The 22,842-nt window shown below is 38.9% G+C and overlaps 1 protein-coding gene across 1 annotated transcript; it reads right to left on the bottom strand.

Annotated features, from left to right (window-relative positions):
• Positions 1-539: 539 nt before the first annotated feature.
• Positions 540-22,015, bottom strand: LOC142840052 (uncharacterized). Its single transcript, XM_075956532.1, has 6 exons — positions 21,913-22,015; positions 15,293-15,333; positions 3,687-3,810; positions 3,436-3,496; positions 1,476-2,118; positions 540-1,391 (listed from the first exon to the last, which is right to left on the bottom strand). Exons 1-6 carry the CDS (start codon positions 22,013-22,015, stop codon positions 540-542), a joined length of 1,824 nt encoding a protein of 607 aa, XP_075812647.1.
• Positions 22,016-22,842: the final 827 nt, after the last annotated feature.

The raw sequence follows: 22,842 nt of genomic DNA, 5'->3' as shown, positions 1-22,842 counted from the left end.
GTGTAGCAGCAAGAGGTGCGCTTACCGGGAAAGATTCAGCATGTCTGCCCTGGTGGCAGGCTGCATCGCATTTTCTCCGGACAGGAGAGGAAATGACGTCGGCTTCACTTCCCTCTCCCTCCCGGCATTCTGTTCTGTCTACTTCAGCCACCTAAGGGCTGGCCTATCAAATGGGCAAGGCAGTTTCTTGATTAACCAATGACCTTCATCCACCTACCACAAATTCCATTCATTAATATCTTTACAGTAGGTGCTATATTATGCCGTTCAAGAGTACAGGAGTTCTGTTCTGTAAAGGCCTTACCACACTGATTTCACTCCTAAGGTTTCTTTCTAGCATGCATTCTTTTATGAATGTGAACACTGTTTTCATATTCAATGGTCTTAACACACTGATTGGATTCATAGGGTTTCTATCCAGTATGTGATCTTTTATGCCTTTGAAGGTGACTATGATGTGCAAAGGCCTTGCCACACTGACTGCATTCATAGGGTGTCTCTTCAGTGTGTATTGTTTTATGTATTTGAAGACCACGAAGTTAGGTAAATGCCTTACCACACTGATTACATTCATAGGGTTTCTCTCCAGTATGTCTTCTTTTATGTCTTTGAAAAGCACTGTTGTCAGCAAAGGCTTTAGCACACTGATTACATTCATAGGGTTTCTCTCCAGCATGTATTCTTTTATGTCTTTGAAAAGCACTGTTGACAGCAAAGGCCTTAGAACACTGATTACATTCATAGGGTTTCTCTCCAGTATGTGTTCTTTTATGTACTTGAAGATGACTACGTTGTGCAAAGGCCTTACCACACTGATTACATTCATGGGGTTTCTCTCCAGTATGTGTTCTTTTATGCAATTGAAGATGAATATGATATGCAAAGTCTTTACCACACTGATTACATTCATAGGGTTTCTCTCCAGTATGTGTTCTTTTATGCACTTGAAGATGACTATGACTTGCAAAGGCCTTACCACACTGATTACATTCATAGGGTTTCTCTCCAGTATGTGTTCTCTTATGCAATTGAAGATGAGTATGCTGTGCAAAGGCCTTGCCACACTGATTACATTCATAGGGTTTCTCTCCAGTATGTGTTCCTTTATGCAATTGAAGGGAACTATGACGTGTAAATGCCTTACCGCACTGATTACATTCATGGGGTTTCTCTCCAGTATGTGTTCTTTTATGCAATTGAAGGGAACTATGACGTGCAAAGGCCTTACCACACTGATTACATTCATAGGGTTTCTCTCCAGTATGTGTTCTTTTATGCAATTGAAGATGACTATGCTGTGCAAAGGCCTTGCCACACTGATTACATTCATAGGGTTTCTCTCCAGTATGTGTTCTTTTATGCAATTGAAGGGAACTATGACGTGTAAATGCCTTACCGCACTGATTACATTCATGGGGTTTCTGTCCAGTATGTGTTCTTTTATGTTTTTGAAAAGCACTGTTGTCAGCAAAGACCTTAGCACACTGATTACATTCATAGGGTTTCTCTCCAGTATGTGTTCTTTTATGTTTTTGAAAAGCACTGTTGTCAGCAAAGGCCTTAGAACACTGATTACATTCATAGGGTTTCTCTCCAGTATGTGTTCTTTTATGCACTTGAAGATGACTACGCTGTGCAAAGGCCTTACCACACTGATTACATTCATAGGGTTTCTCTCCAGTATGTGTTCTTTTATGTTTTTGAAAAGCACTGTTGTCAGCAAAGGCCTTAGAACACTGATTACATTCATAGGGTTTCTCTCCAGTATGTGTTCTTTTATGCACTTGAAGATGACTACGCTGTGCGAAGGCCTTACCACACTGATTACATTCATGGGGTTTCTCTCCAGTATGTTTTCTCTTATGCAATTGCAGATGACTATGATGTGCAAAGGCATTACCACACTGATTACATTCATAGGGTTTCTCTCCAGTATGTGTTCCTTTATGTTTTTGAAGAGCACTATTCTCAGCAAAGGCCTTAGCACACTGATTACATTCATAGGGTTTCTCTCCAGTATGTGTTCCTTTATGAGTTTGAAGAACACTGTATTGAGTAAAGTCTTTACCACACTGATTATATTCATAGGGTTTCTCTCCAGTATGTGTTCTTTTATGCCTTTGAAGATGATTGTGATGAAGAAAGGTTTTATCACATTGCTTAATTTTCGAGCATTTTTCTCCGGTACGTGTTTTTTCATTCCTTAGAAGATGAGTGTTATAACACAAGGCTTTAGGACAGTGAGAATATACGGAAAACGCCGCTCCAGTTTGATTTCTTTCAATCCTGCAAGGATAATTTACGCATGTAAAAGTTTCACCACATTCAATGGACTGTGAAACCTCATATCTATAGGAATTAACTTCATATTTTTTCCAATTGTAAAAAGGAATCAAACATTATGGTTCTATATCTTTGTTTTAAATCATGTTTTGTTCACCCATTAGGGGTCATTTTGCATCTCAAAAAATATATGTGATAATTTCCTTTGTGCCATGGTTTACCTTTTCATCTATACCTATATTTTTCTATTAAATTTTTTACATTTTTGAAGACAACTGCATACACTGAGTGCTTTACCAACTTTACTACATTTATAAATTTTACTATATCGTGAATCATTATACATTTGCTAAGTGAACTAAGACACCTAAAAGTATTTGCACAGACCTAGAACTCATCGTAGTTTTTTCATAATGTATGTTTAAGTATTAACAATGATGGTAGAAAATGAATTAACTTTGTATTCTTGTATCAAATTCAACAAGTATACTCTACATAGGAACTACATTTTATCTTCTTAATTGTTCTTAAGGAGAGGAATGCTAAATCTTTGCATATCCCTATGCTCATACTCTTGTGTCAAAAGTAACATATGATATATATAGGAAAGGAAGAATAGTCAATAAAAGATTTCCACATTGAATCCTCACGGTTTGACTTTCTGTTCCTCAGAGGCTTGTGGTATAGGTATTAAGGTTTCTCCACAACACCTGCCCCTTGATCCTTGACTCCAACAGCTGCTTTCATTAAACTTAACATGGTCACAAAAACTATATGAGTAATACAAGACTTACTTACCATGGGCTATTGATTTAGTAGAAAGGTTTGCAGCTATATTCATCATCACTGAAATGTGTATACATTTTCTGTCATGAGTAACAAGAAACAAATGGACTGGCAGATGTATAATCTAGCTCTCATGATTAATGCTAAAATCTGTTTAGTCATTGCTTCCCAGAATTTTTCTTAAATGAATGCCTTGCAAATGCAATTCATATACAGGAAATTGAGCTATATGGATTTGTGAGAATTTATTAACCATCAATTCATTTAAAGCTGTGCTTATTTACACTGTTGTTTTGTTTAAAAGTGTCATAACACATTACAAACTCATCAGAGGCACATTGTTATAAACTTGCATAAGAAAATTACCTTACATGCCTTCTACACCATTGACGATGTTTTTCAGTGTTATGGTCTTCCCAAATGTATCCTAAAATATAGTACCAGAATATGTATGTTATATTATTTAACATTGTGAAATAATTAGCTTATTATCCTAAGAACTATGACTGTGTTGTTCACCTCATTCTCCTTCTTTCTAAATCAAATTACAGAACAACAACATAAACCAAGGAAGAGTTGTCTCCATATTTTGAAACATGAAAGAAATTTATTTTTACCGATAGTAGTGAGGTTCCTGTAGGTCTCGAGCATCACATCTTTGTAGAGATTCTTCTGGGAAGCATCCAGCAAATCCCACTCTTCCTTACTGAAGTTGATATGCACATCATCATAGGTTACTGCCTTCAAAAATATACCACACGTGTGTACAATGTAAGCATGACAGTGGCAACATTGGAATGCATACTTCTTTGAAAGTATAGTTGTATGATTCTGGTGTTATCTACTCTTATTCCATGATAAGGACACTCACTTTACAATGAAATTTAAAAGGAGAGTCAATTCTTTTATTTCTGTACCCTTTGTACCACCTTATAAGAGAAATATCTATTCATAGGGAGAGAAAAACAGAAAAGATCAACAGTACATTGTGTGCATGAGAATATTGTACAAAAAAACTACTGACTACAGAAAGGAAGAATAGATGGACAAACTGGGTGTATTGAAGTATTGTGCCTTTAACCACAACACTCAGAAAACAGAGGTGGGAATATTTGTCTCTGAGTTGAATGCCAGTCAAGTCTAAGCAATCAGGTCCAGGAGAGGTGGAAATACACATTGAGACCCTGTTTCCATTGAAAACCGGAATGAAACAAACAATGGGATACAAAGAACTGAAAGACTTTTATTGAACTTTCCACAAAGAATTGTTTTCACTCCAGTTAATGACTCAGAACACTCAGGCAGTATTAATGTTATGAATACATGGCATCTTGGCAATCAGAGTGATGCCCTCTGTCAATTTTTAAAATTCAAGAAATTATGAAGCTAAGCACAGGAGTATATACTTGACATAAAAAATACCTACATTCTAGCACCATCATCCAATAACATAAAAACAAATAGAGCCAGGAATGATGCCTCCCTTTAGTTACAGGAATTGAGAGCCACACAGTTACTCAGATAAGCAAACGAAACAATTAAAACAGCAGGTTACCTGAGGACTGAATAACAACTGTTTCTGCTATATTTTATGTGATTTAGAGATCGAGCCTATAATGATGTTAAAAGCATTTCAGTATAAGTAGGAAGCTGGCTGATTAATGTCAAGCACAACACAGTAGATTTATTTAATTTTATTTATTTTTTGGTTTTTCCAGACAGGGTTTCTCTGTGGCTTTGGAGCCTGTCCTGGAGCTAGCTCGGTAGACCAGGCTGGTCTCGAACTCACAGAGATCTGCCTGCCTCTGCCTCCTGAGTCCTGGGATTAAAGGTGTGCGCCACCATCGCCCAGTTAACACAATAGATTTAAATGTTAGGAAATTACTTGAGGGTATTGAGATTCATTGGATACAATGAGAAATTTCATATAGAAGGGCTTCTTCTCCTACTAAGGATCCACAGATAATTGAAAGAAAACCACTATGGACAGAAACTTGTTCAAATACATGATCTTTTCTGGGAGGTTGTTCATTCAGTCAGGTACATTGTGAACCCGGTTACTATTAGTTCATGGTCAACAATGGAAAAAAATGCATTTAGTCATTTCAATGATTCCCATTTAATGTTGCTTGAAGAAGGATGCTTTAAAGAAATACAACACCAGCTCAGAATTGAGAAATAAATGTATACTTATTTAGGGATGGACTCAAATCAGAAAGTTATGCTTCAACAGAGATCAGAATCTGAATCACACAGCCAGAAAAGAGGCCAAACTCATGCTCTACATTTGCATGTACAGTATAAGATGCCATGCCCCAATGGGCGGGAAACCACTGCCTGTAATTCTTTCTACAGCATCTCCCCCTTTTGTATAAATAAGAGAGTTCTAAACCCAATACAAAATTATATACAATAAGAACAATATATTCAACAATTTTCCCATCCTAACTAGTTTAATTCTTGTTTAATAAATAATTTGAACAAGTCATGAGAGGAAAGTAACTACAACTATCTAGTTTTCAACCCCATTGAATCTGAGAAGGGAAATATTACTTGAGTAAGCAGGAAGTGCAATCAAGCAACTTTTCAAAATGTGCAACAGGGCTGGAGAGATGGCTCAGAGGTTAACAGCACTGACAGCTCTTCCAGAGGTCCTGAGTTCAATTCCCAGCAACCACATGGTGGCTCAGAGTCATCTATGGTGAGATCTGATTCCCTCTTCTGGCAAGCATACATGGAAGGAATGTTGTATACATAATAAATAAATAAATCTTTAAAAAAAGACAAAATGTGCAACAAATTACAGAGATAACTGGCTACCTGGGCAATCATGCAAAGTCTCATTTGCAAAGTTGAAGGGACCAACTTTTGCAAAGACCTAGAATAACTGAAAGATCATTTTCAGAGGGAGGAAATTTTTCAAAACCATCTTACCCTGTCTTGTCAAGATTTAACAGACCTGTTTATCCATATTCAGACATCATCTATCTTTTCAGTAGTTGAGGCATGAGCATGTTTTTGCCCAAAGACAGTTTTTCCAAGAAAAAAACAAGCTCCAAGTGGAGTGCTTTCGGTGCTCAAATTTCTCTGGGGGAATAGATCCATGCTACCAGGAGCAATAGTGCCTCACTTCAAAAGAACTCTAAGTTAGTTAAATGCCATATTCTACAGTTCTTTGAAGTGTTTGAAGATTGCCTATCTATGCAGAATATAATCTCTACTTATCTAAAGAACCTGATTATTCTAACTATAAGTATGACAAACATAGATGACTATTTTTTTTTTTGGTTTTTCGAGACAGGGTTTCTCTGTGGTTTTGGAGCCTGTCCTGGAACTAGCTCTGTAGACAAGGCTGGTCTAGAACTCACAGAGATCCGCCTGCCTCTGCCTCCCGAGTGCTGGGATTAAAGGCGTGCGCCACCACCGCCCGCCTAGATGACTATTGTTCTGCTATTTTTAATACCTATAATTAAAGACTAAGATTTCATAGGAGAATATTATACAATATTGCAACAAATGAGGACAATGACCTCAAAATGTAAACAATGTATAGTTATCTGGATCAGTGGTAGAAGTGTGCATTGCAATATGATAAATATGTATCAATGTATAAAATATTTTAAGGAGAGGTAGAAGCATGAATGCATATAATATTCAATATGACTTAACATTATATCAATATAAGGATCTATACAAATGGCTGGTGGGTGGTGGTGCACTCCTTTAATCCCAGCACTCAGGAGGCACAGTCAGGATGATCTCTGTGAGTTCGAGGCCAGCCTGGTCTACAAGAGCTAGTTCCAGGACAGGAATCAAAAGCCACAGGAAAACCCTGTCTTGAAAAGTCAAAAAAAAAATCAATACAAATGCAATTGCCTATAAATTATACCTCACAAGCATTTACTCTATTACTCCCTATTATTAGTGTGTGTAAGCTCAGAATAATCTATTATTTCATCCAATTTTCCCATTTTTTTTGAAAGAGATCCCCGAGCCTTTAAAATTTCCCTTCTAGCAGGGCGGTGGGGGTGCATGCCTTTATTCCCAGCACTTGGGAGGCAGAGGCAGGTGGATCTCTGTGAGTTTGAGACCAGCCTGTTCTACAAGAGCTAGTTCCAGGACAGGCTCCAAAATCACAGAGAAACCCTGTCTTGAAAAACCAAAAAAATAAAATTTCCCCTCCAACCCAAAATCCTATACCAATTATAACCAACCCCTAAATGATGTCCCTAACCCTGAGGACAAACTTTGTTGGGAGAGGAGAGGAAGTCTTTTAGAATTACTTCTAGCTGTCATGGGGGCGATGTTCTTTCTTTAGGATCCTGTGAAAGTAAAATGATGGTTAAGTTCCAAGATTACTGTCTGGTATAATTGCAAATAGTCTGACTATTTGGTAAGGTTTTTCTGAGCTTCCTATAAGAAGGTCAATCCAGAACATTGTAAAAAGGGTACCATTTCAGCTAACTAAGATGGAACCATCTTGAGCATCTGGTACTCAAAACAGATCTTATAGTAGTGCTATTATCATCCTGATGTAATGATAACAAGCAATTTGACTTGTTGTGGGGCCCCATCTTCTTCCTGGAAATTTAAAAATTACTGCAGGAAAATACATTGTTCATCGTGGAAGACTTACACATTATTTATATAGACATATACAGACATACATATTCAATGCCATGTACAATAGAGACAAAAATAGATATTAAGAGCAGTGAAAATTTTTCCTAATTTTAAAAGTAACTACTTATTTATACATTTTACATTGATATAGATATGGATGCTTCCTTTTGATACAAACTTGACATTATTTTTGTTACAACATACTGTCTATGATATTATAATCTTACTCAAGATATTTTACCTAATACCATTCACTTAAACATGCAATGAAAATTTCTAGTCCTCAAAAGTTTTATCATAAACAAATTAGGATATAAAGTACTGCAGGTTAGTAGTTTGTTACTTAATATAATTGAAATTATACTCAAGTAAGCTTTGTTTTCAACATTATACAGAATTTTATTAGATGATTCAACTGAACATACTTTAGAGAAAATGTTTGCTGAAGTAAAGCAAACTTTGTCTCCTTGGGGATTAAAAATTTACAAAATATTCTGAAAATATACAAAAAGGAGAATCTATTAATTATTCAGCATGTAAAATGCTTTTACAAAAATTTGAGCCCTAAATTTAAAAATTAGGAGAGATTATTTGTGGAATCTTAAAAATTTTCTGAAATTGCTGCAAGGCATTTACCATCTATAGTCCACTCTTTGGGTAAAAATTTCAAAACAGTAATTAGAACCAAACTATAAAGGGTGACAAAGATTTAAATAGTCAAAGAGAATTATCATCTAAAGCAGAGAAAAAAATTGGATTAGTGGAAATAAAATTATAGGACGCACATATGGATGGTTTGGATCTGAAGTTTGGTTACATTCAAGACATTTTTCTTGATACAGGGTTTCTCTGTAGCCTTGGAACATGTACTGGAAGTAGCTCTTGTAGACCAGGCTGGCCTCAAACTCCACCTGCCTCGGCCATCCAAGTGCTGGGATTAAAGGCATGAGCCACCACCTCATTGTCTTCATTTTAGGCATTTTAACCTCTACGCATTCCCCTATAGGAATTTTACAGCAGAGGAAAAATATTATTTTATTTTATTTTTTCTTTATATTTATTTATTTATGTGCATTGGTGATTTGCCATGGGTGTTGGGTCCCCTGGAACTAGAATTATAGACAGTTGTGAGCTACCATATGGGTGCTGGGAATCGAACTCGGGACCTCTGGAAGAGCAGTCGGTGCTCTTAACCGCTGAGCCATCTCTCCAGCCCCCGAAAGATATTATTTTAAAATCAATATTTTTCGCACATAAACAGACAAAAAGCTATAAATTTATGTGGAAAAAATCTGAGTTGATATTAAAAAGAAAATTGAAACATCATCTATTAGCAAGAATTGACCAAGGTTAAATTATAGACTGTTTTACTAATGTTAAAATTGAATCATAATGGACAGCAAGTAAACACTGGCAAAGTGCTTGCAGTAATTTCTTGGGGGAGATTAACAACAAATATCTCTTTTGCCATAATATTAATAATCATAATGATCATCCTGAGTCATTTCAGACTTAAGGAAGCCTTTTGAGTTCAAGCATGCCTGCTGTACTTCTTCCAGTAAACTTGAGGGCTGTGAATAACATCTGCGTTAGCCAAGAGAAAAAGCATTTTGCACAACTGAAAGAGTGCATTTTTTCTATTAAGATTTGGGCTTATGCAGGCCAGCCAAGGGTACTCTTTGTTAGTGATTAGAAGCTGCTTAGCTGAATCAGATAATGCACAGGTTTGAGCTGCCTCCAAGCACAGTGCAGGGAGGTGGGGAGCTGGGTGTACTGCTTTTTGATCTGCCATTTGGCTATATTTAGTATATATGCTGGCTGAGAAATAAACTCAGGCTGTTTTCTATTGACCTTTCTCCTCTAGGTCTAACCTATGATCCTGTCTTCATTTCTCTTAATCTAACTTTTCCTAAGCCTCGGCATCCCCTCCAAGGGAACCCCTAGGTGAATTTTGCTAGACTGATTAAATGGGGTATCCTGTCTCTGTAACTCCTCAGACTGAATGCTGTTTCTACAAAGACTCAACCCTCAGCTCCTCTCTCGTACCACCTTATATTCCTCTCTCTGTCCAGACATGTCACTTCCTATCTGCAACTCCTTAGTGATGGGATTAAAGATATGAGACACCAGCATTTGACTCTACAACAAACTAGTGTGACTACTGGGATTAAAGGTGTGTGTCAGACTTGCCTGTGGTGTAAGGCTGGCCATGGCATCTGTTTTACATTATGATCATCAGGCAAGCTTTATTATTAAAATATAAATGAAAAAATAAAATTAAATAATTAGAAGCAAGCATATGAGATCAAGAAGAGAAATGTACAACTGTTTATCACCAAAGAGTATAAGAAATATTCTGAGTACAAAATGGTGAAGGTCCATCATTTTCAAAGACAATGACTGATACGATGAAATTAGTGTTCACAAAATCAGCAATATAGATGACACTATTGACAAAACAAATGACAAAGACAAATATATATACATATACATATATATGTTTCTTTTTTTTTGTGGTTTTTCGAGCCAGCGTTTCTCTGGGGTTTGGAGCCTGTCCTGGAACTAGCTCTTGTAGACCAGGCTGGTCTCGAACTAGCAGAGATCCTCCTGCCTCTGCCCCCCGAGTGCTGGGATTAAAGGTGTGTGCCACCACTGCCCAGCTCCTGTTCTCTCCTTTACCAATAATAGAAAATGGGTTGACTGTTTCACCAAAATTCACAATATTCTCTTGATGTCTTCTGATGTTTTTACTTTACAGAAAATAGTTTTGATTACTGAAAGCATCTCATTCTCTTATGATAATAAAATAATGTATGTTAGGATCACTACCATGTTGTTTCTTACAATTGGTGATTGAATCCAAGTCTGCACCACAGTGAGGAAATGAAATTTTTTTAAATGGAATTTCAAGAGAACAACTTTTTAAAGAATCAGTGTACATGTAAAGCAACTTGCTTTACTCCAACTGCTCTATAAGTTCCAAGCACTTTTGAAAATAAGGTTACTGATATTTTTGTGTGTTTGTGCATGACAGAGAATATCATACACACACACAGACACATACATACATACACACACAAACAGGTGACATACAGAAAGGAAGGTTGCTGAATTGGAAATATTAGAGATTTGTTAACTGTAGGCCCATATTTCTGTATGGTGTAGCAGCCAAGCATAAAAGCCATAGGCCTGGTAAGAGCTGATCAGGTAGCTCAGCAGACAAGTTGTCTCTGCATAACAATAGCAAGAATGTATAGTTCCTCTCTTCTTTTGTTACAAATGTAGATTGCCTGAGGAGAGGTATTGGCTGAAACTGGTCATAATGTTTGGTGCCTATTTCTTGGTAATTTGGAGGAAGTCTTATAGAGATGCTAATTCATGGCCTGCTAGACAGCTAGCATACACTCAGGTGAGGACCTGACTAAAAGCCCATTCACCTGGTTGCCTAGGAGATAGCCTAATGTTGTTTTCCCACTCAATAATAAACAAAAAGAGATCTTCGAGAGATCTTGCCCTACAAGGATGACCCTGTAAATTGCGTCTGATCTTTCCTCGTGACTCCATTCCAGTCCTGTTAGGGAAAATAATTATCTGTGTTGGACCCACATGGGCTTCAACAATTAACCTATCAACTAGCATGTAGGTATTTGAATTCAGGTCATCCACATAAAGAATATGTGCGGATCCACCTGCCCAGACACATAAAAGCTTTTATCCAGTAAGTCAAGTCTTTCTCAGATTAATAAAAACAAGAAAAACAAAACATAAAAAAGAAAAAGATGACTCTTATGAAGACGATCTATAAAAATTATGATTTTGTGTATGATAAGTTTTTACCATTAAATGAATACAAATAGCTTTGCCCAACAATTTATAACTGGACAACTTATAATAAACCAATATTCACAGTGGAAACACTCAGAAAGCTCAAGGGATTATGTATTGATTATACCAACACTTAAGTAGCAAAGATTCAAACATGAAGATAGCAACAACTGGAAAACATAGAAATGCCAGGAAATGGAAAGAAGCAGGCATCAAAGATGAATAAAAGCAGTCTTTTAACATAAACTTTCCAAAAAACAATAATGACCTGATAAAATTAGAAATTTTCTGAATAAAATTGATGAAGGTCCATTATTTTAAAGATAACTAATAATATATTTAGATTATAGTCAGATTACAGAAAAAGTAGTGTAAAAAATCATGTATGACTTCTATACTTTCCACAATTAAACATAAATAAAAAATGTGCACAATTTTTGTGAAAGCATTAAGGGGAAGGATATAAAAAGGCAAAAGCAGATGCAAAAATCTATAGTCAACTTTTAATCAAAAGACCAAAGAAAACTTAGGCAAGGAAAAGTGTGATCTTGAACAATGTTACCCAGCTATGTTTGATTGTATGTGTACAGAAATTAAATAAACACTGGGCTGGAGAGATGGCTCAGAGGTTAAGAGCACTGGCTGCTCTTCCAGAGGTCATGAGTTCAATTCCCAGCAACGACTTGGTGGCTCACAAATATCCATAATGAGATCTGGTGCCCTCCTCTGGCATGTGGGCATACATGGAGGCAGAATGTTGTATGCATAATAAATAAATAAATCTTTAAAAAAAAGAAATTAAATAAATACAAACTGCACAACTTTCAAAAAGTTATATCAAAGTAACACTTAAACTGTTGTTTCTGGCTGGGCGGTGGTGGCACATGCCTTTAATCCCAGCAATGTAGAGGCAGAGATAGGCGGATCTCTGTGAGTTTGAGGCCAGCATGGTCTAAAGAGCTTGTTCCAGAACAGGCTCCAAAGCCACAGAGAAACCCTGTCTCGAAAAACCAACAAAAAAAAAAGAAAACAAAAAAACTGTTGTTTCTGACCTCCAATTATTGATACGTCTTCCAAAGACAGAAACCTCATGATATAGTTGCTCTCTTTGCAAACAGAGGAGATCTATTGTGATGGCTCCCCAGCCCCTTGTGTTTTCTTCTGGTTTCAGATAAATGCTGCTCCACTGATGCCCAATCCCAAAGAACCCAGAAAAATGATTTAAGGAGCAGTGGGGGAAGAGGTGGTTGGAGATTCGTGCCTGAGCAGTGGGCCCAGGGACTTTGGGGAGCCTGAGAGGGAGAGAGCCAGGGGTGCAGGGGACCATGGGAACAACCTTCCCAAAGAGCACTGATCCTGTGCCCCCTATCCAGGTTCTGGGCACACCTGGGGACTCCCTGGCAGCCAGAAGCAGGAAGAAGAGCCAGTACTACTTAAGGTGAACCCCAGGGATAGCATAATTGAGGGCCCAGACGTAGATGTGATCAAAGCTTCCGGGAGTCAGGGATATAGAGGAAGAGGATGAGAAGTTAAACAAGCTACAAAATGAGGTAGAGAAGAAGATGAATAAGAATACAACCCCAAAATAAGAGTACAACCCCAGGCAATGCTGGCTCAGTGATCTCATCTCTTGAGGAAAAGATGGAGGCTGATGCCAGTTCCATCTATGTTGGCAATGTGGACCATGGTGCAACAGCAGAAGAGCTGGAAGCTCACTTTCATGGATGTGGTTCAGCCAAACATGTTACTACAGTCTGTGCCAAATTCAGTGGTCTTGCCAAAGGGTTTGCCTATGTAGAATTCTTAGACAAAGAGTCAGCGAGGAATTCCCTGGCTTTAGATGATTTCCCATTTAGAGGGAGACAGATTAAGGTGATTCCCATCAGCACAACAGATGGGTTTCCAATATGCCCAATACCGTGCATGAACTGCCAATTACAGCAGCTCCCAGTCTTGATTCTGGGATAAAAAAAAAGTTAAAAGAAAAGAAATAAAAACAGAAGATGGAAAAATATTTTTTAAAAAAGATATACTGTGGAAGGGGGAGAATCCCATAACTAACTGAGGAGGGACCTACTCTGTGTACTAGGCCAGGCCCAGGGACTGGGGCAGTGGTGACATGTTCCCTCTGGAGATTCAATATAGACACTTCTTAAATGTGCAACCTGCTCCCTGTTTGCCTGATCCACCTCATTCTCTTTGGGCCTGCTCAAGGGAAGGTGGGCATGGGTGGTAGGAGGGCATTTTTTCAACCAGAGCTCTGGAAGGGCACCAATCTGTTCAGCTTGTTTCCTTCCCTCATTTTCTCCCTGCCTTTCGCAGACCCTGCCTGCCTTCTCCTGTCCTTTCAGGTCTAGTCAAAGTCTGCCTTTCTTTCCTAGGGGCTCCTGCTCCTCAAGATTTTCTGGTGAACTATTGTTTGCTTTTTTGTTTCTTTTTCTGTCTTGAGTGTCTTTCTTTGCAGGTTTTTGTAGCAGAAAGAACTCACTCCAGAGGATTCAGTGTGAATTACACTTTCCCTTGGAGAAATACACTACTTTGTTTTGGGAAGTTTTGCAGTGTATTTTTGTTGTTGTTGTTGTTGTTCAAGGAGGAGGAAGCTGAATTTTGTTTATTTTTTTAAACTCATTAAAAAGGAATGGGGTTTAGGCTGGGTGGTGGTGGCACACGCCTTTAATCCCAGCACTTGGGAGGCAGAGGCAGGTGGATCTCTGTGAGTTTAGACCAGCCTGGTGTACAAGAGCTAGTTCCAGTACAGGCTCCAAAACCAGAGAAACCCTGTCTCAAAAAACCAAAAAAAAAAGTGGGGGTGGGGTTTTTTAAAAAACTGTGTCATGAATAAACTTGTTCATGTAAAGAAAGAAATATGATTTAAAATTTATTTTCTCCTACATGGATTATGGTCCAAGATGTGAATTATGCTCTATCTACCTGACCAACACAATGCACTCCTGAGAAATGTCTGCAGATCAGAAATTCCTTTGTCCCCTGGAACTAAGCTTCACTGGATCACATGTATGCAGCTAACGGCAGAATTACATTAAAAGCATTCTAATCATGCATCGCTAAAAGATCAATATCATCATTTCCTACCAGTTCCTAAACTATTTGTAATCTTTATAACACAAATCTGAAATTGGAATGCAACACTGACAACTTCTGGAATCTAGATCTTCAGTTTTCTAATCTCTCTTCCCACTGCACACCAAGAGCAGTGTCCATGTGTGTACTCTGGACAATCAGCATCATATCCTGAATTTCCAGAGTCTCCCCTGCCCCAATAAATTCATATACAGGGAGGCTCAGAGGATAAGGGCCACTGCCAACATGAACCAAATGGACCAACATAACTACAGTCTTGTCATGATCAGTCCAAGTAATAGCAGAAATGACAGTTCAACAGATCTGAACACCCAACACTCACCACGGTATAGCTTGTGATCTTCCTTACTACTCCTTACAGCAGAGGCAGAAGAGAATCATGGAAAGAACCCACAAACTGTCTGCCACTAGTACTCCTGATTTCTAACCCTTTCCAGAATTCCTCACAGGCTAGGGCCACCCAGCTGGGCCTCATAATATGAGCAGCTCCTCTATCAGAGATCAAATGACTCAGACAGAACAGTCCTTCCAGTTCTGCGCTCCCTGCCCAGCAGACAGGGACCTAGTTTAGAAAGACTGTATTTAGTACACCTTATTCTACTCTCCTACACCACATCCTGTTTCTCATCCAAAGCACAGGGTCCTCTGTGTGCACATTCAATTGTACACTCACTTTCCAGTGCAGCCATCCCACTGCCTCAGAGATGGGAAATCCTGCAGACAAACACAGGTTACATTCATAAAGTAATCACTGTTCCTGTGTAACTGTGTTTATTTTATAACTGTTGTTAGACAAAAACAGACCATGAATTAGCAAACAATCAGGATCATGTTAGGGCTTGGAGGGAGCAAAGACAATGTGAATATGTTGTGCTTTTAATTTCAAAAATTATTTTGAAAAGTTGAAACAGGCTTTATGACCCTGTGCTCCAGAGACTAGGGATTTGTATTAGAGCACAATATATATTTCTCATGTATTTTCCCTAAAGATGAAGATCTTATTCCAGAAAAGTAATGGTCCTGTTAAGCAGGGACACAACATTTTACCCAGATCATCTATTTTGGAGAAACTACTGAAATATCACACATTAGGTTTCAAGATAAGGTCAGTCCATACCCAGATTGCCATTGTCTGTGGACTGCAAACAATGGTCAATCAGGATAATAATACAGCATCACAACTGACTAACTGATTCCACATAAGTAATCTCCGTTGAAGGAGGAAAGCTCTTACCCTCAGGGGAACCTCTCAGTTCCTGTACTGTGTCTCCAACAGCTTCAAAGTTGGTCAATGAGTTCAATTATTATACCAATCCCTCTTCATTTCTAAGTACACAGTAAAAGTCAGAAATTTCAACAGACACTCATTAACTGCTCTATTTTTCTTTCTAACTGACTAGTGAAGGACAAACCTGGAAGGAGTTACAGGACTGTCGTCCCAGAACTGGGCAGCAGAGGCAGAATTAGGTGTTCAAACTAATTCTCATTTTTTATTTTTCGAGACAGGATTTTTCTGTAGATTTGGTGACTGTCCTGGAACTAGCTCTTGTAGACCAGGCTGGCCTTGAAGTACCAGAGATCCACCTGCCTCTGCCTCCCGAGGGCTGGGATTAAAGGTTTGCGCCACCACAGCCTGGCAAAATAATTCTCAATTACACAGCATGAGGCAGGCCTAAAGTATAGGAGACATTGATCTACATAGAAATCAACTTAACTTGAAAGGAATGAAATGAAACTATTAATTACTTAGAAACATTGCATAGGGGTTGGAAGGTGGCTCAGTAGTTAAGAGCATTGCCTTCTCTTCCAAAGTTCCTGAGTTCAATTCCCAGCAACCACATGGTGTCTCACAACCATCTGTAATAAGGCCTGCAGACATACACAGACAGAATATTGTATACATAATAAATAAATATTTAAAAAAGAAAGAAAGAAACATTGGATAACAGAAAACAATAGAGATAAGAGCAGCAATACACTTAAAGAAAGTATTTGAACCAGCGGTGGTGGCCTTTAATCACAGCATTCAGGAGGCAGAGGCAGGCGGATGTCTGTGAGTCTAAGGCTAGCCTGGTCTACAAGAGCTAGTACCAGGACAGGAACCAAAAGTTACGGAGATCCCGAATTTCCTGAGAAACCGAAACACTGACTGATGAAGAAAGTATGGAATATATACACACTAGAGTACTACGCTCGGCAAAAAACAATGACTTCTCGAATTTTGCATGCAAATGGATGGAAATAGAAAACACTATCCTGAGTGAGGTATCCCAGACCCAAAAAGATGAACATGGGATGTACTCACTCATAAATGGTTTCTAGCCATAAATAGGGGTCACGGAGTCTACAATAGGTGAACCTAATGAAGCTAAGTAAGAAGAACCTTCATCTGGTGATGGATGGAGATAGAGACAAGGACCCAAACTGGAGCACTGGACTGAGCTCCCAAGGTCCCAATGAGGAGCAGAAGGAGGGAGAACATGAGCAAAGAAGTCGGGACCACGAGAAGTGCACCAACCCACTGAGACAGTGGAGCTGATCTACTGGGAGCTCACCAAGGCCAGCTGGACTGTGACCGAAAAAGCATGGGATAAAACTGGACTCTCTGAACATGGCGAACAATGAGGGCTGATGAGACACCAAGGACAATGGCACACGGTTTTGAACCTATGCAATGTGCTGGCTTGGTGGGAGCCTAGCCAGTTTTAGTGTTCACCTTCCTAGATATGGACGGAGGGGGGGAGGACCTAGGACTTACCACAGGGCAGGAACCCTGACTGCTCTTTGGACTGGAGAGGGAGGGGGAGAGGAGTGGGGGGAAGGGGAGAGGGGTGGGTGGAGGGGGAGAAGAGTGGGAGGAGGGGGAGGGAAATGGGAGGCTGGGAGGAGGTGGAAATTTGTTTTTTTTTATTCTCCTTTTACCAATAAAAAAAAAAAGTAATGGAGAAACCCTGTCTCGAAAATCCAAAAAAAAAAAAAAAAAAGAAAAAGAAAAAAAGAAAAAAGAAAGTATTTGAAACTGATACAAAAAAGTGATTTTTAAAGTGATGATAATAATGCACTTTTAAATGGGCAGTGTGACTCAGGCCTCTAATCCCAGCATTCAGGAGGCAGAAGCAGGCAGATCATTGTTAGTTTGAGGCCAACCTGGTCTACAAGAGCTAGATCTAGGACAGGCTTCAAAACTACAAGGAAAACCTTTCTCAAAAGACCAAAAAAAGGTGCACTTTTAAGATTAAATAAAATTTTCTATATTGACTTTAAAAAAGAGTACGCCCTTCCCGCGGAGAGGGGATGTCATTAACAAGAGATAGGTTGATGGTGCCAATATACATATGTTGACTTCTGAGATCTGTAACCTGACACATAGAGTTAGGAAACGGCCTGTTTCTCAAATCTCCAAGTCGACATAACTCTGTCAAGCAAGATTGATCATATTTCTAACCAAATTGAATTTCTTACCAAATTACAGATTGAAAACAATGCTCATCAAAATCCCAGAAAAATTCTTCAAAGACTTCAAAAGAATGGTATTCAAATTCATATGAAAAAAAAAAAACAAAAAAAAACAGGAAAGCCAAAACAATCCTATACAATAAAAGAACTTCTGGAAGCATCACAATCCCTGACTTCAATCATTACTATAGAGCTACAATACTGAAAACATCCTGGTATTGGCGTAAGAACAAACAGGAGGAACAATGGAATTGAATAGAAGACACGGATATCAATCCACACATCTTCAAACACCTGATTTTTGACAGGGAACCAAAAAAATATCAAATGGAAAAAAAAGAAAGCATATTTAACAAGTGGTGCTGGCATAACTCGATATCAACATGTAGAAAAATGAAAATAGACCCATATCTATTACCATGCACAAAACTCAAGTCCAAATGGATCAAAGAACTCAACATGAAGCCAGCCATACTGAAACTTATAGAAGAGAAAGTGGGAAGTACACTTGAAGGCATTGGCACAGGCAACCACTTACTAAATATAACCCCAGCAGCACAGACACTGAGAGAAACAATTAAATGGGACCTCTTGAAACTGAAAAGCTTCTGTAAAGCAAAGGACATGGTCAACAAGACAAAATGACAGCCTACAGAATAGGAAAAGATCATCACTAACCCCACATCAGACAGAGGTCTAATCTTTAAAATATACAAGGAACTCAAGAAATTGGACATCAAAAGAACACATCATTCAATAAAAATGGAGTAAAGACCTAAACAGAGAACTCAACAGAGGAATCTAAAATGGCTGAAAGACACTTGAGGAAATATTCAATATCCTTAGTCATCAGATAAATGCAAATCAAAACAACTCTGAGATTATAACTGATACCTGAATATATGGCCAAGATCAAAAATACTGATGACAACTTATGCTGGAGAGGTTGTGGGGAAAAGGGAACATTTCTGCATTGCTGGTATGAATGCAAGCTGGTACAGCCCCTTTACATGTCAGTGTGGCAATTTCTCAGAAAATTAGGAAACTACCTTTCTCAAGACCAAGTAATACCATTTTGGGGTATATATCCAAAGGATGCTCAATCGTGCCACAAGGACATGTGCTCAACTATGTTCATAGCAGCTTTGTTTGTCCTAGCCAGAACCTGGAAACAACCTAAATGCTGCTCAACTGAAGAATGGATAAGAAAAATGTGGTACATTTACACCATGGAGTGCTACACAGCAGAAAAAATGATGACATCTTGAATTTTGCAGGGAAATTGATAGAACTCGCAAACATTATTTTGCATGAGGTAACCCAAACCCAAAAAGACAATTATCTCATGTACTCACTCATAAGTGGTTTTAAAGCACAAAGCAAAGAAAGCCAGCCTACAGACCACAAATCTCAGATCTTAGACAAAAATGAGGATGCTAAGAGAGACTTACAGAGCTCTAATCTACATGGGAAGTATAAAGTATAAAAAGACAAGATATCCTGAGTAATCTGGGTGCATGCAGACCACGGGAGAGGGTTGAATAGGGGAGTGGAGAGGCAGGGAGTGAAGAAAAGAAAATTGTAGAGCTCAATAAATACCAATAAAAAAATCGATCATATCTGCAGAGGATAGTTGTCTAATTGCAAATTCAATGTTCCTTCAGTCAAGATAACCTTCCTAATCTGGACACCCACACAATCTGCTCTGTGTTCATTCACATGACATTAATTTACACATGCTGGGCAATTACAAACCACTCCTGCTACCACAGTCAGGCCCTTTTACATAGTGGTGGCTGCAACAGCTGATTGCCTATGCTGTGCCCCCTGCAGTGCACACAATAATCTATTCTTCCTATTGTGGTCTGAGGACAGAAGAAATGCTCCATATGCAAATCCTTTTCCTGGGACTGCATTGGGCAGTCAACTACATGGCTCAAATGTATTATTGTATTTTATTTTATTGGTTTTTTTTTTTTTGAGACAAGGTATCTCTGTAGCTTTGGTGACTGTCCTGGAACTAGCTCTTGTAGACCAGCCTGGCTTCAAACTCACAGAGATCTGCATGCATCTGCCTCCTGAGTGCTTGGATTAAAGTCATGCATCATCACTGCCCAGCAAATACATAATTTTAATACTGTGAAATGATACAGTCACTTAAGAACTTTGAGGGTGTAACATAGAGGACACTCAGGGATGCCTAGGAAAGCAACAAACAAGGACCAAGGCCACCTGAGTCAACATAACAGAAGTTGTCTCAGAAGCAGTATTTCTATCAGGACAGAAATGCAGCTCTTATAGAATTAATATGCCTTCCCTCTGAGAAATCACATCACACACTTAGGAGATTAATAAAGAAAAGTATGTTTAATGATGTTATGCATTGATCTCTATCCAATGCTCAAGGGACCGAGGTTAGATAGATTTTTGCATTCATTATATGCTGTTAGTCATAAGTATCCCTTAGGATAGTGGTCCAGAGTATACTCTGAACAATTGAAATAGAAACAGGCAACTTGCCAGTATAAATATATAGGCAAAAATATTCTCAAGATATTTTCTTAAGTATGCCCGTGACCTTTTACAGCAGGTCATTCTTCACTGACAAGGTTCTAAGGTGAAGATCAGAAGGGAAGCTTACTAGGCTGCACATATCTTCGGCAACACCTCTCCACTCTATCTTTTTTATCTTTGACTTGTCAGTCCAGTCTTTCTCTCCAATGCACAGTGCTGGTTTTAGAAAAAGCTCTCTTTTAGCATCAATACTTCAGGTCCTTAGGGAAACTCAAAGGCTTATGTCCCACGCTGTTACTAGGTCAGCAAGAATGTCCCTCCTCCCTGCCTGAGGTCCTAAAGGAAAGCCTTGATTGATCAGGTGAGTCATTCACACAACAGTGTTTTACATTTCAAATATACGTAACCGGTAATATTGCTCTTCTGACAGAACTATGCCTCTCTCAAAAAGAAAACTGGAACTTTATGGCATGCCAGGTCTTAAGGTTGGTTGTGACCTGTAATGTCTCCTTGAGCAGCTTGTTAACAGGTCTATTCTTTGATATTTGGGTGGGTCTAGTGATATTTTTTTATTTATTTATTTTTTTGGTTTTTCAAGACAGGGTTAATCTGTGGCTTTGGAGCCTGTTCTGGAACTAGCTCTTATAGATCAGGCTGGCCTTGAACTCACAGAAATCCACCGGCCTCTGCCTCAAGAGTATTGGAATTAAAGGTGTGCACCACAACCACCCACCAGTGACTTTTTATTTTTAACTCAGTGGTGGCTTCTTTGAAATGGTTTGGAATCAAATATCTGGACAATCCTGATAAACAATGTATACCTGGGCATTCTAATCTCTACCAGCCCTCATTAGCATAGACTCACGGTTTGGCTGTTTAGATGCTTTTCTCCCTCTGATAAATTCTACTTTGTGAGACTTAATTATTTTTTAAGCATTGGTCAAGTTATTGTATCACCAATTCTACTCTTCTACATTATGACACAGTAGTGGAGAGCTACACGACATGTGAGATGCCTTTGATAACGTCCACAAATTTAAATATAAATTCAGATTATATTTAAAGCTTAAATGCAAAGTGCTCGATATTGAGAAGATACTGGAAAAACTATTCTTCTCTGAGTTTGGCAACTTGTTTCCATGAATGCAGGAACTCTGTTGAAGTTCACTAGGAAGGTGTTTGTACACGCACCTTCCTGCTCCCAATACTCTAAGCAGATGAAGCCACAGAGCAAAGTTATTCAGAGGCCTGCCCCTAGGTCCAGGAGTTAGCAGGGACCATGAGGGACTTCACAACACAGGGAATATGGCGGCGGGTTCCCACCCAGACCCATGGAGGTAACAACATCGTGTTTTCCGCACCTCGCCCTCTGTTCCTCCCCATCAGGAGACAGCGTTCCCTCACTCACCAGGTTGTGCTTCTCCATTTTCCCAAAGTTCTCAGCTCATCATCTCCCTGCAACAGCAACTGCACCAGAGAACAGGAATCCACTGGTGCCAGCTCCTCTTCAAAGCCAAGACTGAAGGCGGCTGCCCGGAAGAGACCTGCACTGCTTCTGACTGGCAGGTCATCTGGAGTGCTGATTGGCTAATGAGTCCTGAGTGGCTAGAGCACCGCCCATAGGGGTACAGTGTGCTTAAAGAGACAGAATACTGGCTCCTGTCCATTCCACTCACCCCAACAGAGAACTTCTCCAGATCTGAGAACATATGCATTTTAATAGCACTGGCCCCTGGCTACTAAAGCAATCAATGTCATCGTCTTGCACTCCTAGGAACTTCCCTTTTTTTTCCAGCACACTGCGTGACTTGTAGGGTGCACTGTGCTAGGCGGGTGGAGGAATTTCCTGTCCCACAGATATAAGGATGCCTAGAATACTAACAACTAAACAGTGTTTTAAAGTTACAAAATGAAATATTTGTTCTGTGGCTTCATGCTGAGGTCAGATGAACTGAATGTACTTTTTACATGGCTTTCACAGGGATTTTACACAACAGGAAAGAGAAAAGCAGGAACCAGATCTAAATCAAGATGATTGGTCTTTCCCCCATCAGAAAGCTGGATGATGACTCCATTTTTTATGGGCTTTATTCCTGAAATTCGAAGCAAACTCCAGGCAAATGAATAATAATAAAAAGGGTAATATTCATGGAAATTTGAATATGTAGAGAATAATGGAGCTAGAAAGAATGTCTTCATGAGCACTATTGTTTGCCAGCACTTCTTCCTCTATAGTCAGGTGAATAAAATATA

The sequence above is a fragment of the Microtus pennsylvanicus genome, chromosome 22 (genome assembly GCF_037038515.1).
Source record: "Microtus pennsylvanicus isolate mMicPen1 chromosome 22, mMicPen1.hap1, whole genome shotgun sequence".
Lineage (NCBI taxonomy): Eukaryota > Metazoa > Chordata > Mammalia > Rodentia > Cricetidae > Microtus > Microtus pennsylvanicus.
The sequence above is the reverse complement of the archived record's forward strand: the minus strand, read 5'-3'. Positions and strand labels throughout refer to the sequence as shown.

Bases quoted from the DNA above. Each gene is read 5' to 3' on its own strand.
- LOC142840052 (XM_075956532.1), bottom strand. From the start codon at position 22,015: ATGGAGAAGCACAACCTGGTGAGTGAGGGAACGCTGTCTCCTGATGGG. The intron at 15,334-21,912 runs GTGGGAACCCGC...GTTTGTCTGCAG, and splicing joins TGTTACCTCCATGGGTCTGG to GATTTCCCATCTCTGAGGCA. The intron at 1,392-1,475 runs GTCTTTGCTGAC...CAGTGCGGTAAG, and splicing joins AATGTAATCAGTGTGCTAAG to GCATTTACACGTCATAGTTC.